Source organism: Physeter macrocephalus, chromosome 20 (genome assembly GCF_002837175.3).
Source record: "Physeter macrocephalus isolate SW-GA chromosome 20, ASM283717v5, whole genome shotgun sequence".
Lineage (NCBI taxonomy): Eukaryota > Metazoa > Chordata > Mammalia > Artiodactyla > Physeteridae > Physeter > Physeter macrocephalus.
In genome coordinates, this window is record NC_041233.1 from 114309592 (window position 1) to 114324643 (window position 15052).

The window sequence follows — 15052 nt, forward strand, 5'->3', positions numbered from 1 at the left end:
TAAAATGAGTGAGAAGCTTGGTCCTGACCATGCACAAATTGGTTCAAACGGGACACAGGAGTAAGTAATTGCCGTGGTGTCTGGGCAGCTGTCAGGAGGTCTGGTGTGGGCTACTGGCCTGTCCCGACCCCGGGCACATGGGGAAACCCCTGGTAGCCTTGGGGCCACCATTTTCTCGGCCATTAGAATAGATGGTTGGAGTTGAGATCTGAAATTTTTTATTTCCGCACATTTCAAGTCATCGACGGCAAAGAAATTGACATGAGGACCATAGCCGACATCAATGTAGAATTCTTCCGGTTTTTTACATTTTAATTCATTGCCATCACCGGGATGCTTCTGCTCAGGAAGCACATCCATTGCGTCGGTTCTTCTTGCTCTTTGGCAGAAAACAGAACGTGGTATTCCAGGTTGCGGATAAACTGAAGGGCTTCTCCTCGGCCGGGGAGGTGCGTGGCCGCCCCACGCACGCGCTCGCCGGGAAGCCCCGCCGCGCCCCGACCGTGCTGCGGGGCATCGCAGGCGGCTGCTGGATTCCCTCCTTCGAGCGGGTTAGCCGCGGCGTCCGCGAGGTACGCGTTTGGGTTAGTGTCCTGAAACAGGGCGTCCGATGGCTTTGGTCAGGCCGAGTGAGGGCCCTGCACCCGTGTTGTCACGCTTTCTCTCCTCCTGCTCTGGCCCCTCTGGCTTCTCACCTCCAGCCACTGCTGGCCCCCAGGAGGACGGGCAGGTAGCCTTCCAGACACAGACCTGGCAGCCGCGGGCAGAAGTAAGATGAGGGCAGACTCGGCCTGAAAACGCCCAGTGCGTGTTCGTACGGTCAGATGCACTTTCTTCCGTTTCTGACCAAGAAATAATGTGACCTATGCTAACGATGGTTTAAAAAGCCAAAGAATTCAGTGATTGTTTTCACAGATGGATTTACTTAGGGTGAAACATGTTCATTTAATCCTGTTTGGATATGTTTTATCTTATGCATATCTATCTTTAACATTACTTGCCCTTATTTCTCTGCATTAAATGTAGGGTTTGGGGGGGTGGCGGTTAATCGTTGTTTTCATTATTCTTGAAATTGAAATTGTTTGTTACTCTTTCTGTTTTTACTTTGATCCCCAACCTGTGGTCACTCCAAAGCGTTGCTGTCTGAGGGTAGCATCATTTGTTACTTGCGTTTCCATTTTGCATGTGCTAAGTACCCACCCTCCCTTCTCCTTCCCCTAAGCATGGTGTTATATTAATACTGTGTTAATTTAAACTGGTAGAATTATAATACACAAACAAACTGTAGCTATATTTTCAAGAACAGCGGTGGTCTTTTTCCCTTGTCGTGATTTAACCCCGCATCGGTCCAATACAAGAGGTTTAGGACATTAGTGCTTAGAGTCATGACGTGGAGGAGGCTGAAATTCCCCCCAAAAGTCCTATTTGCATTGGCGGCAATTGGGGATTACCTTTCCTAATTATGTCTGAGTACCGATCCACATTTATTTGTATGAAATGTCATTAATAACTCCAGCTTCTGTGAATGAATATCCTATTTGCTTTCTCTCCGGTTCACAGTGTCTCTGTCTATCAGTCACCTCTTCCTTCCCTGGTGTCTCAGAGGGAGAGATGTTCTTTATATTTTATGAGGCCAGGCAGCTGTACTTGATTCTGTGCCCAGCCTGTTCTCCTGGAATGTAGAGCCGGCAGAGAGGTCAGACATGAGGGCCAGCGTTTACTGCTGCCAGGCGTGGAGACCGCTGCCTGGGAGCCCCTGTGTTTCTGCTCCGTGTCCTGCCAATGTTCTCCCACTAATCACACATAGAAACGGAGCCAGGTGCACATTTAACTTCTGGTAACCATATGTGGAATTAACCACTCTCTGTGGGATTAACCACTATCTGTGAGCAAGGCAGGAAGTAAAACATGTTATCTGATAAAATTCCAGTGCTCAGACAAGACTCCCCGCCTGGGCCTTCCTGCCCTGAGGGAGGAGCCTTGCCCACATGACATAAGTGAATGGATTAAGTGCAATAAGGCAAGAAAATGAAATAAAAGGCATTTAGGTTAGAGGGGAAGAGGTGAGACTACCTCTGTTCTTAGACAGTATGATTGTTTATGTAGACAGTTGCAAGAAATCTATACCGAAAAGCTCTCAGAACTAATAGGAGAGTTCAGCAAATCGTCGGGAAACAAGGATGCAGGAATACAAGGTCAACAGTGAGGTATTTATGTACAAATCTAACATAAAAAGATGTGCAGGGTCTGTGTGCTGGAAACGACAAAACACTGATTTAAAACAACGGAGAGACATACTGTGCGCACGGACCGGAAGGCTCGGTATGGTTACAATGCCACTCCTCCCCAAAATGATCCGCAGCTGTAACACATTCCCACTCAGACTCACGGGAGAGTTCTTCGACGCTATAGACAAGCCGACTCTAAGATGTGTACGTGGAGAGAAAGGAACCGGGTAGATGAAAGAGTTTTGAAAGAGAAGGACAGAGCTGGAGGCATCTGCCCCCTGCCCCTGGCTTCCAGGAGGAGGAGCTGCTTCCCCTCATCTGGAAGGTGACGGAGCTGGGAGTGATGACCCCTTCTGGAAGGGGACCCTGTCCACTTGGAGAGCCTTCACCCAGCCTGACCGGCCAGAGAGAACAACTTCAGACTAGAGAGCCCAGCTGAACGGGCGGGGGTGGGGAGAGGCTCTGATGAGCAGGGTTGGCTGGTCTTTGTGTGACAGTGGGACGGGGTGGAGCAAAGGAAACCCCATCTACCGCTCTAGCCAGGTGTCCCTCGTGCCCGTCCTCTCCTAATGGGCTCTCCAGGTGGTGCCCTAAAGGAAGTTCCTCTTCAGGGAGACGGTCACGCGGAGGCTCCCACCTGAGCAGTCATCCCCCGCTCTCGTCTTTCCCTGTATTTATTTCCTTAGCCTGGCCCAGACTCTGGATTCAGGGATACTCACCTCTGCACGGGACCCTCAGACCCGCCCGCATCTCCGCCTCTCCACCCGAGGTGGGGAGTCACAGAGCTGAGGCTGCCCGAGGGAATCAGAGCCGCCCGTGCAGACTCGGAGCCCGTGCAGACTCGGAGCCCGTGCAGGCTCGGAGCCCGTGGAGGCTCGGAGCCCGGCGCTCCTCCAGCTGCAGCGGGAACGAAGCAGCTTCCGCAGAAGCTGCTGCGTCTCCCCACCCCTGACCTTGGCCCCAGGAGCTGGGGGAGCGGGGGAGGGGCTGGTGGCAGCGCAGCCTCTGCATTGACCTCCCACCAGGCAAAGGTGGTCCCGGGCTCCCCGTGCACACCCCCCAGAGCAGGTTGCAGGCCCCATGGCGTTCCGGCGGCCCCTGCTCTTTCTTCCCTCACTTCACCCTCCAGAACGGTGTGTGAGACTCAGCTCGGGCCTGTGCAGGCAGGAGTTCCCATCCATCGTCCGGGAGATTGGGCTGTGGGATGTGGCCCCCCGGGGCATCAGGCGGTGTAACCCTGCCACGCCCCGTTCCTGACAGCCGCAGTCCCGTGCTCTGGTGTGCTTCAGCCTGGGCCCAGGCTCCCGGCCTGAGATGGTGACGAAGTTCAGGGGCTGCAGAAAGCTGTTTGCTCTGCTTGGGGGCAGGAGGTGTGTAGGGAGCTGGGTCCTAGGGTCCTAGTCTCCATCTACGAGAGAGAGCTTGAGGGGCCCGCAGGTCATTGAGCGCCCACTTCCGCAGGCTAAGCCGGGTGTGTGCGGGGCCGCGGCCGAGGGGCGGGCGGCCTGAGTCCACTCGCAGGCTGCGAAGGTCGCTGTGTCCCTGGGCCTCGCTTCTGTCCTTTCTCCCCCCCCTCGCTCCACTGGCCACAGGGTCTCCCTCCAGCCCTGGGTACGGAGCTCTGCCATCCTCACCCGTCACGGGGCAGAAATGAGGGACGGCGGCCTGGGGACACAGAGGCAAGGCGGAGGCCGGGGAAGGACCGGGCCTGGAGAGCACAGGCCCGTCTGGGCGTCCTGCAGAGGGGCCCACGGAGACCAGGAGCAGCCCAGGAGGAGGGTGACGGCCACCGCCGTGCAGGACGAGCATCCAGCCATCCGCTTGCCTCTCCGACTGTCTCCAGTCTTCCCACTCGGCCCAGAGATGGGGCCACGTGAAGGTGTCCTTGGCTTCATCCTGCTTCCCCTTCCCCACCCTGTGACTCTTATACACACAGCCTCAAGGAGCCGAGCCGGCGGGGAAAGGACACACCTGCCCATCCATAACCGACATCCAAACGGATCAAACCACGGGAAGAAATGTGTGCTTAAGTAGCAGTTACTGAAAGGAGAGCGCTTTTCCCGTAGCAAACCGAAACAGAAAAAAATAAGACGCAGTTGTCGGCAAAGTAGTACTAAAATAACACCCCACACATTGCATATGCATATGGGGTACCAAGTGGTCCAGGCTCCCTGATGTCAGTTTGGTGATAGTGGCAAACATCCTAAAAGTTTCCATGGCCTTCGACTTCATAATTCTGCGTTCGGTCATTTATCTTAAGAAGATCATGAAATCCATCCCCACATAAAACGGGAATAGACGCTGCTGAGCTGCCCGGGTGGCGGGAAGCTCCCCGCAGGGCAGCCGTAGGTTAGATGCTCCGTCTCACCGAGCTGCAGCTCCCCATCTGGGAAATGGGCCTAGTGACGGGATGTCCTTCATAGGACTGTGTGAAAGCTAAGAGTGAAAGGTGCGCGGTGCCCCTCACGGCGAGCGGCAAAAGTAAGACCCTAACGTGTGTTAGCCTTACGACAGAAATAACTGGTTAATCCCCTGCAAGAGCTGCAAAAATCGCTTCTTACACCCTGTCCCCCGGTCTTCCATATGGAAAGAACGTATTAACCCTAAAATGGACAAGAGACCCTTGCTCTGGCCCAGTGAACCCTGGGCCGTGGACCCGTCCATTCGTGCCACGGCTGGACCCGGGGAACACCCACAAAAGCTTGTAAGCGCCGTTGGCGCTCATAGGAGAGGCTCCGGGGCCCCTTTATTGAGGAAGGGGCTGTGAGAGAAGGCTGGAACAGGGGTGGTCTGGGTGGGCAAAGGGGGGGCCTCTGCGTCGGGCCTTTGGGGGACCCAAGAATAGACTCTCCTGACCCTGAGGACTTCAGTGCATGTGAGACACCACTTCTCCTCAGGCCACGGTGGCACTGATGTTCATATATTGTTATGTTAAGCTTCTCCAGAACCATCAGAGCCCCTAGCACTCCAAGGGAGAGCTCTCAGAGTTTAAGGATACTTTTGGGATTTGTGTCTCTCTATGAAAACAGCTTAGCGACGATGCCCGAACGCTCACTGTTCGTGAAAAGCACTAACCCCTGGGAAATCAAAAAGCACAGGCTGCGCTGCGGCTAAAAGAGAAATGCCTGCTCGTGTAATTGTGATGACTCAAAGGTTTCCTCTTCGGGCATGGCCTGTTCATTGATACTAATATAGATTATCGCCTTAAAAAAACTGTAGAAATGAACTGAATCCCTTTCCCTGTTCAGCTCCATCTTAAATAAGACAAGACATCCTCGCTGCTTCTTGAATGGCCTCCTCCATTAATTTTCTAAACAAAATCAACCGGACAAACATGATAAACTATTTTGAGAGACAGAAGTTGCCCCTGCCGCTTACAAAGCCACACCAGCTAGTTCTAAAGCTTAGTGCACAGTTTAAGACTCATCTGCATCTTGTTCACGACTTTGGACAGGAGCTTCACAGGCGGCAGCTTCTTTTAGGGTCAAGGTTTGAAGACTCCACACACTTACTTGAAGGGTCATGTTGCCTTTGTGCAAAAGGAGTGACTCTCGCCCTGTGGTCTGCCTCCTTTTTCCTTGTCCCCAGTGCAGTTTGGGGGGTTCTTAAAATACTCCTCTTGGCGAGCGCCATGGACTTGCCTCCAAGAAAAGCATTGCTGGGAATGCTTTTATTCCAGGGTTTGTGTGGTATTCTCTGGAAATTTTTTGTGAAGGAGAATTCTAGCAGCTCTTCAAAATTAGACAGTTGTATGTGGTCCAGTTAGTCATAGCCAAAAAATCATGATGATTTTATAACACAATTCAGTTTGAATTTTTACTTAATCTGGGGTGTGTGTGTGTGTGTGTGTGTGTGTGTGTGTGTGTGTGTGAGTGAAAACTCTGTTGGCGATTTCTACTTGTTTACACTTCCCGCTTCCATTGTTAACTCTGCTGTTTTCAGCAAAGAGAATAACTTGTGCTTTTCCTGCTTCGTGACTGAGTTGTCTATCAGAAACAGAAATTAGGCCTGTGTCCTGTTCACAGGAGACAGGAAGTAACACAACAGAAAAACAGAGAAAAGGGTTTGACCAAAGTGTCCCTTTAGACTGAAGTGTGTTTGTTATTTTTTGTTCAAGCGTGGGCTCTTCGAATTCTTTAGCAGAATCGTCTCACTTTCACTTGTTTGGTGTCTGCCACACTCCTGCCGACTCACCTGGGATTCCGCTCTGCCTACTTGCCACCTCTGTCCAGGGAGGGGAGGGGCCCTGTCACCTCTTCTCCCCTCTGCTCCCAGTACATGTAGCTCTGTCCCCCTTTCAGAGACACGCAGAGGAGTGACTCGGCCTCTATGTTCAGGTCTGAAAGTGTTGATTCTGGCTGCTTTCGAATAAGGCTTGATAGAGGGTCTTAAAGCTAAATCACCTGTAAATGCAAATCCAGGGCTTAGAAGCTAAATCAGTTCTGCAGCCACATTTCAAGGCAGTGAACTCAACAGAAGAACAGAAAAACACTTTATAATCGAGTGTTTCATAAATCAAAAAAATGATGTCATAGTGGGTCAATTGTCTCGAAATAATGTGATTCAGTTTTGGCTTTCTCACGCTGAACTCAGTAAGCAATGAGTTTGATAAGACGTATTGTATGTTATTGGCGTGAGCACGGAATAAAACAACCGAATTAGAATGAAACATCGTTCCTGCAGCCCATGCCTGTCGTGTTGCTCTGAAGAATGCTTAGTCACCCTCCTAAAATTACAGCCAGTGGCAGAAGCAGACTGGAATCGGGGGCTTTCAGTGGTGTTCTGGTACATCCCTGCCTTCCCGGGACTGTTCCAAAAGAATCGTCTTGAAACTATTTTCTCTCTCTCTCTCTCTCTTTTTTTTAAACCTTAAGTTGGCATATTAACTTTGAATAATTTTGAGACAGAACGTACTTTATACACCACACTTGTCACCAAGGTTTGTGAGCTGTTTTCTTAAGTTCTCCAGCAAACATTTATTGGCTGCAACCACATGCTGGCCGTTGATGACATAAGATCTCCAGCTTGGGTCTTTGAATCTTCATTGGCTTAATTCAAGTTATTTTCACTCTGCCGCAAATTATACCTCGATGAAGTGCTTATACTTTAAAAAACGTTTTCACATCCACTGTCTCCAGGACCCTGTGAGATAGTAAACATTGTTCTGTTTAGTGGTGGAGACACTAGGAAAAATAGCTCACCTGACTTGGATGTGAATCTTTGAAACAGTCTCGGTAAAGGTATTACCCTAGGCACTGGCTGTAAACCGTCATCACAAAGTACACCTCATTTAACATTTTTCATTATTAAAATAATGGATTCTGTTTGTGGACAGACACAGAGCCTGCCGTCCTCTGCTCCTTTCACTTGCTGTGGTCCCTGGGAGGTGCCCAAGATCCTTCTCTGCACACCCTGCGGCCACAGGAAGCAGTGGATCTGTAGGGATCCTGCACCTGCTCTGCCATCCTGTCATCCCAGCCAGACCTGGGGTACTCTTTCCACCCTGGAGGTGCTGTGCTTTCCCAGCTCCATAGCCTCACCACTGAGGACAGATAGGAAAAAGTGATGTGCCTAGAAAGTCCGGGGCTTGGGTGTTGCCCTCCTCGAGAACACTCGGAGAGTTGTGTGAACAGGACAGTGAGTGTCACCTTGGAGTGACCCGTGCTGGAGTTTGAGGGGTGAAAGTCATCTTTAGGGGGAGGAGGCTGTGGAGTCCTGGAACTCAGCCACTGACTGGGTTATGAGTGAAGTTCCACCATCATTTTGGAATGCGTAGCTTCACGTCGATCATCGGTTCTTCCGCTGTGCAGAGGTGCTGGATAGGCCCCACGGCTGAGACTGCAGGAGACAAAGCCCGGGGCGCTTAGTTAGGACGCAGAGGAGAGGGCTTCGGCTTCGGAGGTCATGGCCAGGAGCTTGGGAAGCCACCGGGGTATCTTAACAAGAGGATGGCCGGCTTTTCTCTCTCGGGCTTCGTGTAAAGAATGGATTGCAGGGAGGCAAGAGCAGAGGAGCCTGAAGCAGGCGGTTCACGATCGTCCAGGTGAGAAAGCACAGTGGCCTTGACCGGGATCAGTTTGGTGCACTTTCTGGGAAGATCTGACAGGCTTGGACAACATAGGTGTGTGGAGAGAGAAGTCAGGGTGCCTCCTGCCTAAATGGTTTGCTTGAGCAGCTGTAAATGATTGAGAATTCTGTAGGGTAGGCAGCGGTACCAGTTACTGAGATGGGGAGTACTGGGGGAGAAAAATGTCTGCAGGGTTTGGGGTACGATAAAAAAAACGCTGGGTTATACATATCAGGTTTGCGATTTCTATTAAACAACCACATAGAGATATCACATCAAATTGTATAAAATATAAATATCAAATTATATTTTCTGTAATTCAGTATTTATTTTTTTGTCTCTTCAGGGCAAAGATTAGGGTTGTAACTATCCAACTGGGAACCATTAGCACATAGGTGGTATTTAAACTGTGGTCCCTGGGGAGTGAGGAGGGAGGTGAGCTTAGGACTGGGCCCTGGGCTGTGCCACCCCGTAGAAGTTGGGGAGCAGGAAGAAGAACCAGCAGGTGAAACCAAGAAGGGTCAGGTGGTGACAGAGGTGGACGGCCAGGAGAACTGATTCTCAGGCAAACTAGGAACCGTCTCCGGAAGCAGAGCGCGTTCAGCGGTGCTGAAACCCACTGCAAGGCAAAGAGGGTAAGGACAGAGAAATGACCATTAGGTTCGACCAGACGGGTGTGGTCAGAGACCTTGGAAGCGTCGGGCTGAATGATAAGGAGGGCTGAAGAGTTAACAGTAAGAAAAGAAGTGGGAACGGTGAGTGTAGAACTGTCTCTGCGCCTCCCGGCGTCTGGACGGGGCGGCATGAAATGTGACTCAAGCCTCGCAGCATGGCACATCGAAAGACGGCGTTCCTGGGGCCTGACAGTTTTGGTTTTGTTATGATGACTTGGAATTGGTCTGGTGGAGCACCTGAATCTGTTGACTTTAGCAGGGGAAACAAAAATACTAGATTAAGGCTGTGTACGTCAAAGCAGAAGTTACCGTGTTCGGCAAACAGTGGAAACGCACGAGGCGACGCGTGAGCAAACCCAGAGATTCCCTTTGTGCGGGGCTGTTGCCGCCCACCCTTCTCAAAATACGGCCTTCCGGGGTCTCACTGTTTCTGTTTTGTTTAACTAGGGGCAGCTAAGTAGAAATGCCAGTTCCTAACTTTTCTTAACCTCAAATTATCTCTTCCTCGCTTTATGCTTGAGAATTCTAGGACCTCAACTTAGTCCACGTGGAATTGAATCACAAATTCAAAGTTCACTTTTAGAAAAAACTTCAGTTATACCTAAAGGTACGTATTTATTATTTAACCTTTGCAACTTTGTGTTGAATCCCTAAACTTTCACCTGTGTTTCTGGCATCCCAGTGAAGCAGCGCTCTCCTTAAACAGCAGCACGGAGTATCTTACCTTCAGGTTCTCATCAGAAAATGCAACCACGATTTCATTCTCTGGAACTTTTCGAAAATTAGGTTCAGCTCTCCATCATAGAGATTATCTGTCGGTGAACTTGGGGACATTGTTAACTGTGCCTTCTTTTAGGTTTCTAAGCTCTATTCCTGAGTTAGACTACATTGCCACAGAACATCATACTTGAGCTCTGTTCATCCCTGCACAAGTACCCTCTGTGAGTTGGGCTTTAGTGGAAATATTAGGTTTTTGAAGAGAGAGGAAGTAAGAAATACTGGATTTTAAAAAAACTATTGTATGTTTTTCGAAACTGTAATTGACAACATTTTGCTACCTGATACGTTTTATGTATGATCCACACAATGTGTTTCTCCTAAAATTCATTGCCCTGGCAGGTTCTCTACAGAAGACCTTTTAGGCTCATTTTTTTTAACTGGAGAATAAGAAATACGTAACTGAAAGCGATTTTGTCAGGCTTCCCTGGTGGCACAGTGGTTAAGAATCCGCCTGCGAATGCAAGGGACACGGGTTCAAGCCCTGGTCCGGGAAGATCCCACATGCCGCGGAGCAACTAAGCCCGCGCGCCACAACTACTGACCCTGCGCTCTAGAGTCCGCGAGCCACAACTGCTGAGCCCGCGAGCCACAACTACTGAAGCCCGCACGCCTAGAGCCCGTGCTCCGCAACGAGGAGCCACCGTGATGAGAAGCCCACGCACCTCAACGAAGAGTAGCCCCCGCTCGCCACAACTGGAGAAAGCCCGCGTGCAGCAACGAAGACCCAGTGCAGCCAAAAAAATAAATAAATAAAATAAAGTTATTTTAAAGAAAAAGAAAAAAAGTGATTTTGTCAACTGAAATAGCAGCTTGCCTTAGATGCCTGAGAGATCTGCTTCTTAGTTCTTTTAAATTGGTCCTTGTTCTTTTGCAAGAACAAATATCCTGTGCTTGAATGTTAAAGTTCTGCATAACCTAATAATTTATCAAACACTGGTGGTTCTCAGGGAGTTCACAGACTTGAGACATTAGCCTTGACACATAAATGCAGTTACGTGATCTCTGGTTGTGGGCTCTCGTGACGCCGGGGCAGAATGAAGTGCTTCCGTCCTTCACTTGGTCCATCCTGCCTTCCTTGCAGGCTGCCTGCTCTGTGCCATATCGCACACCATTGGAGAGGGTCCTTCACTGAATAGAGAAGCACGTCTCCACTGAACTTTGTTTCCTATACTCTTTTTTATTTTGGTTTTGTTGGATGACAGCAAAACAAGAAAGACTAGTATACAAGCCTTAATATTATGCACAGGACTTTTTTCCTTTTAGGCATTTCTAATATTTGTGGATGCCTATCGAAGTCGAACACTCACTTCAACTGTTAAACCGTGGACAGTATTTTTCGGTAGTAAAACGCACGTAGAACAAAAAACAAAAACAAAACAAAAACAAAACAAAAAGAAAACCTCGCGTAGAGACGGCCATACCCTCCTTAGCACAAGGGGCTAGGGTGAAACAGAGACGGTTTGAAACATTAAAGCAGCCCCTTTTTAGCAGACACTGGTTATTTATTTAGTGATCACAGGCTCTTTGAGGGCAGAGGCTGTGCCTGTCTTTACTTATGTGGCCCAGGACTCAGGATGGGACGTGGAGCACAGCACTTTCTAGTTGAATCAGTGTGTGAGCAGATGGGTGACTAAACATACTGTTATTTCTTTTAAAACTCTTGGAATTTATTCTTGCCTCTGAGGAGCTAAAAATGTCGCTTAACGGTCCTGTACATGGTTAGAAGTTACAGAAGTGTCCATGTAGCTCATGTGTTTCTCATTAAAATTCATGAAAATAAGATGACCTGATGCTCATTTAAGAAAACAATCTTTATAACTCAAATTCACATCAAGAACAAAAAACAGACTTTTGCTTTTAGTAGCCATAATATTTGGTTTATTGTCAGGATGGTAATAATAATTTCTACTTTGTTTTCATACAGCGAAGTGATGTTTCTGCTATTTATTTTAGTTACATTGGAATGTGTTATATTTATTTTTTTGTTTTCATTTTGATAAGAAAAGTGGAGCTTGTGTTATTTATAAAGATGTTTGGACTTCACATTTAACTACACTGGTAAAATGCTGGGTCACCCTGCTCTCTACTTAGCAATATGTAAAAAGTGGCTAATCATGAGCAGGGAAGCTCTGAAATCCAAGAATAATCCCTTTTCATTTTTGCAGCCTGAAAAGATGGGGTAAAATATAAGCGGAATAAATCTAACTTGAATGCCTGCATATGATACAGCCAGACTTGTTTGTAAGAAGGTACATATCAACATGTAGCTTCTTTTTCCTCTTACCATCTGGTATTTAGTCTCTGTAAGTTAACATCTCTTAAAAAGAGAGAAGAATTCTTAACTACTTATTTTCAGTACTTTATCGCTTATTTTTTCCGTCTTGGGTAAATACACTGTGTTAAGTTCTGGGTTTCCTTCTGTGCTCCTCCCACCCCCTTTTCTGAGACAGCTGGAGCAGTGCGTTTTAAACCTTAATAACATGTGAATCACTTGGGGTTCTTATTGAAATGCAGATTCTGACTGAGTGGGTCTGGGTCTCGGGTTCCTCATCTGCCAGCTCCCAGGCGCTGCTGGTCCCAGGACCACGTAGGGCGGGGCTGGCGCCCGGTGAGCGTGTCTGAGGGTGGAGATGGTGCTGCTTCCAGAAGATGCTAGTCACGTAGAAAAGTTACAGAGGTGGGGCCGTCTTGTCAGGAGACCTACCTACGCTCAGCTTGTCAGTATAACAGTCCTTTGTGGAAACCGAGACTTGAACGGTTCTGATAAATTGCCCACGATCACAGTGCTTGAACATGGTGGATGTGGGGTTTGAATTCAGCTTTCCTCCATTCGTAGCCCACAGACTTTCTGGCATCTACTTCCAGAGATAGCCTAGGGGATATTTTGATTTCTGCTGCCTTAAACTTTGATAAACTCATTCTGTGACTGCGCCCCACCTTGTGTGTTTTTCAAAGATTAACGGCTAAGAGAGTGAATTTTGCTGCCAGCCTTGCCTCTCCCCAGCTGTGTGACGAGGAAGGCAGTGAGCGTCCAGTGAGCACTCAGTTGATACTGATTTACTAAAATTAGTAGGCAAGACTTTTTGACACCCGTCACTAGTCTTCATTCAAATCATAACGCATGTGAACCTTGAAAGCGCGATGCCAAGTGAAAGAAGCCAAAAGATCGCATACTGGGGGGGTCTCTTTCCTATGATGGGTCTGGAAGAGGAAGATCCTCGGACGGAGGCCGATTAGTAGTTACCGGGGTGGACCGGAGAGGAGGGTGAGGAGTAACCACTTCATGGGTACGGGGTGTGTTCCTGGGCTGACGCAACAGTTTCAAAACTAGAAGGAGGTAGTGGTTGCACAACATGGGGAATAAACGAAATGCCGCGGAGCCGTACACTTTAAAAGGGTTACTTGTGTATTATGTGAATTTCACCTGAATTTTAAAAGTCACGTGGAAAATTGCCTCATTGAGGGAGACTACTGACTAGGTTTGTATTTTTAAAATGACTTGATGGCATTATAGAAGGCATTTCTTGGTGTTCTGAGAAGTGTTGGAAATACTTATTTTGGAACAAACATCGTTACCTTGAAACTTTGCCAGTTCACGTTGGTCCTTCTGGGGGACTAGACCTCCTCTGCTTTCTGGCTCCGCAGTGTTCAGGACTTAAGCACCCTATTATATGGTTATTGAAAGTTATACTATTGATAGCCCCAATTTTTTCTCCTGAAGCTTAACCTAGAAACAACTTTATTGCCACAGCAATTTCATTAACTCCACAGCTATTTTTGTAATCTATGACGATGTATAATGTTTTCATGTGACAAAAAGGTTAACTGACTTGCTTCTTGTCACAAAACTGTGAAGAGATGGACATTGCTTTAGCCCAGTGGCCTGGGTTCTGTGTTCTTAACCAGTGCATTATACTGTCTGTTTGTGGAAGAAACACAAAGATTGCTATTCTCCCTCTAGAAAAAGTCGAAACAATGGACCTAGTAGCAAATTCTCTTAAAGTTTTGTTGTTTGAGAGAATCAGTTACTCTCATAACTGAGGCAAAGAGTCTATGAGATCTGACAGGAAAAATATAACTTAATTTTTATAATTCTGTTGTTAGCTAAAAATAGCAAACAAATTTGTGAGGACCATTTTTGTTACTCTTGGATAGGAAAGAAGGAATTTGCAAATGCTGAATATATGTTTCTATACCTCCACAGACTCTCACAACCAAGTTTTTTACCCCAGTTGGTGTGGGGAAGGGCGGAAGGGCGGAGGGTGATGAAGACAAGCCCAATCTCTTTTCAACGAGTAAAGGAGAAAATAACGTGTACTTTCGACCCGTTTGAAATTAACAGGATTCCCATTGGTTAAATCTGTGGCACAAGTTTCTAACCACCAGATTTGAATTTTAATCGCTCAGTTGGCATTTTATACAATATGAAGTCTTCTGTATGCAAAGAATATTGTTGACTTTTCCCACAAAAAGCCCCCCTCCCATTTTTTTCTTTAGCTGGCTATGTTCTCACTAGTATTCTTAGTACCAAAACTGCAGTTGAATTTAACAATTATATATGGTGGGTGGTATGGTCTGGAGACAAAGTCCAAAAATAATGATTGGTTAGCCTGGCTATTTAGAAACTTGGAATAAACAGTATTACAATTGCAGTAAGACATTGTGAATGTTAATAAATGGTTTCAACACGATTAGTAGTACTCTCAAGTAAGTTAAAGCAGCTTCCCATTGAAGTTGTAATTATCAACACCAGCAGTGAATCATCATCATTCAGTTTTTCAAGTGCAACCTAAAATCCCTCTTACAGGTTGCTTTCTGCTCATCCTGATCTTCTCATATCACTTGTACATGGAAATAACTGTTGTTTTCCCTCTCTTTAATTTTTTTTTTGAGAAACCAAAAATTAAGGGTACCTTGTTTAGTGTTTTTGCTTATTAAATGCTCTGTGAATAAATCATTTTTAAGAAAGCTGAAGAAAATTTCTTGGGAAAATTTCTCAAAATATTAAGAAATGAAAGTGAACGTTAAAGAAAAAAATTAATTTGATTGGTTCCGATCCAGAAAGTGGCATTTAGTTCTTTTGATCCTTCAGAATGTTCTAATTATTCTATGAGGAATAGAGAGTTGAAGAACCTAATAAAAGCTTGTGACAGTTAGTCAGCACCAGTACCAAATAACAATAGACCATTTTTTACTTAAACAAACAAAAAAAAACCCCTTGTGCTTTCCATAGACACATTAATTTCTAAACAAGAGCCATTTGGGTTTATGCTATTATAATAAACCAAATTAATCTGCCTCAC

The 15052-nt window shown here is 47.2% G+C and overlaps 1 protein-coding gene across 2 annotated transcripts in view; it reads left to right on the forward strand.

The window, feature by feature from the left end:
* Nucleotides 1-15052, forward strand: part of MCPH1 (microcephalin 1) — a 236587-nt gene that overhangs the window by 76360 nt on the left and 145175 nt on the right. The window contains exon 11 of one of the 2 annotated variants that reach the window (XM_055080957.1): nucleotides 389-551. The exons of the other annotated variant lie outside the window; for it this stretch is intronic. Coding sequence (XP_054936932.1) covers nucleotides 389-551 — 163 coding nt within the window. The remainder of the gene's footprint in view (nucleotides 1-388; nucleotides 552-15052) is intronic. 2 annotated transcript variants of the gene reach the window in all.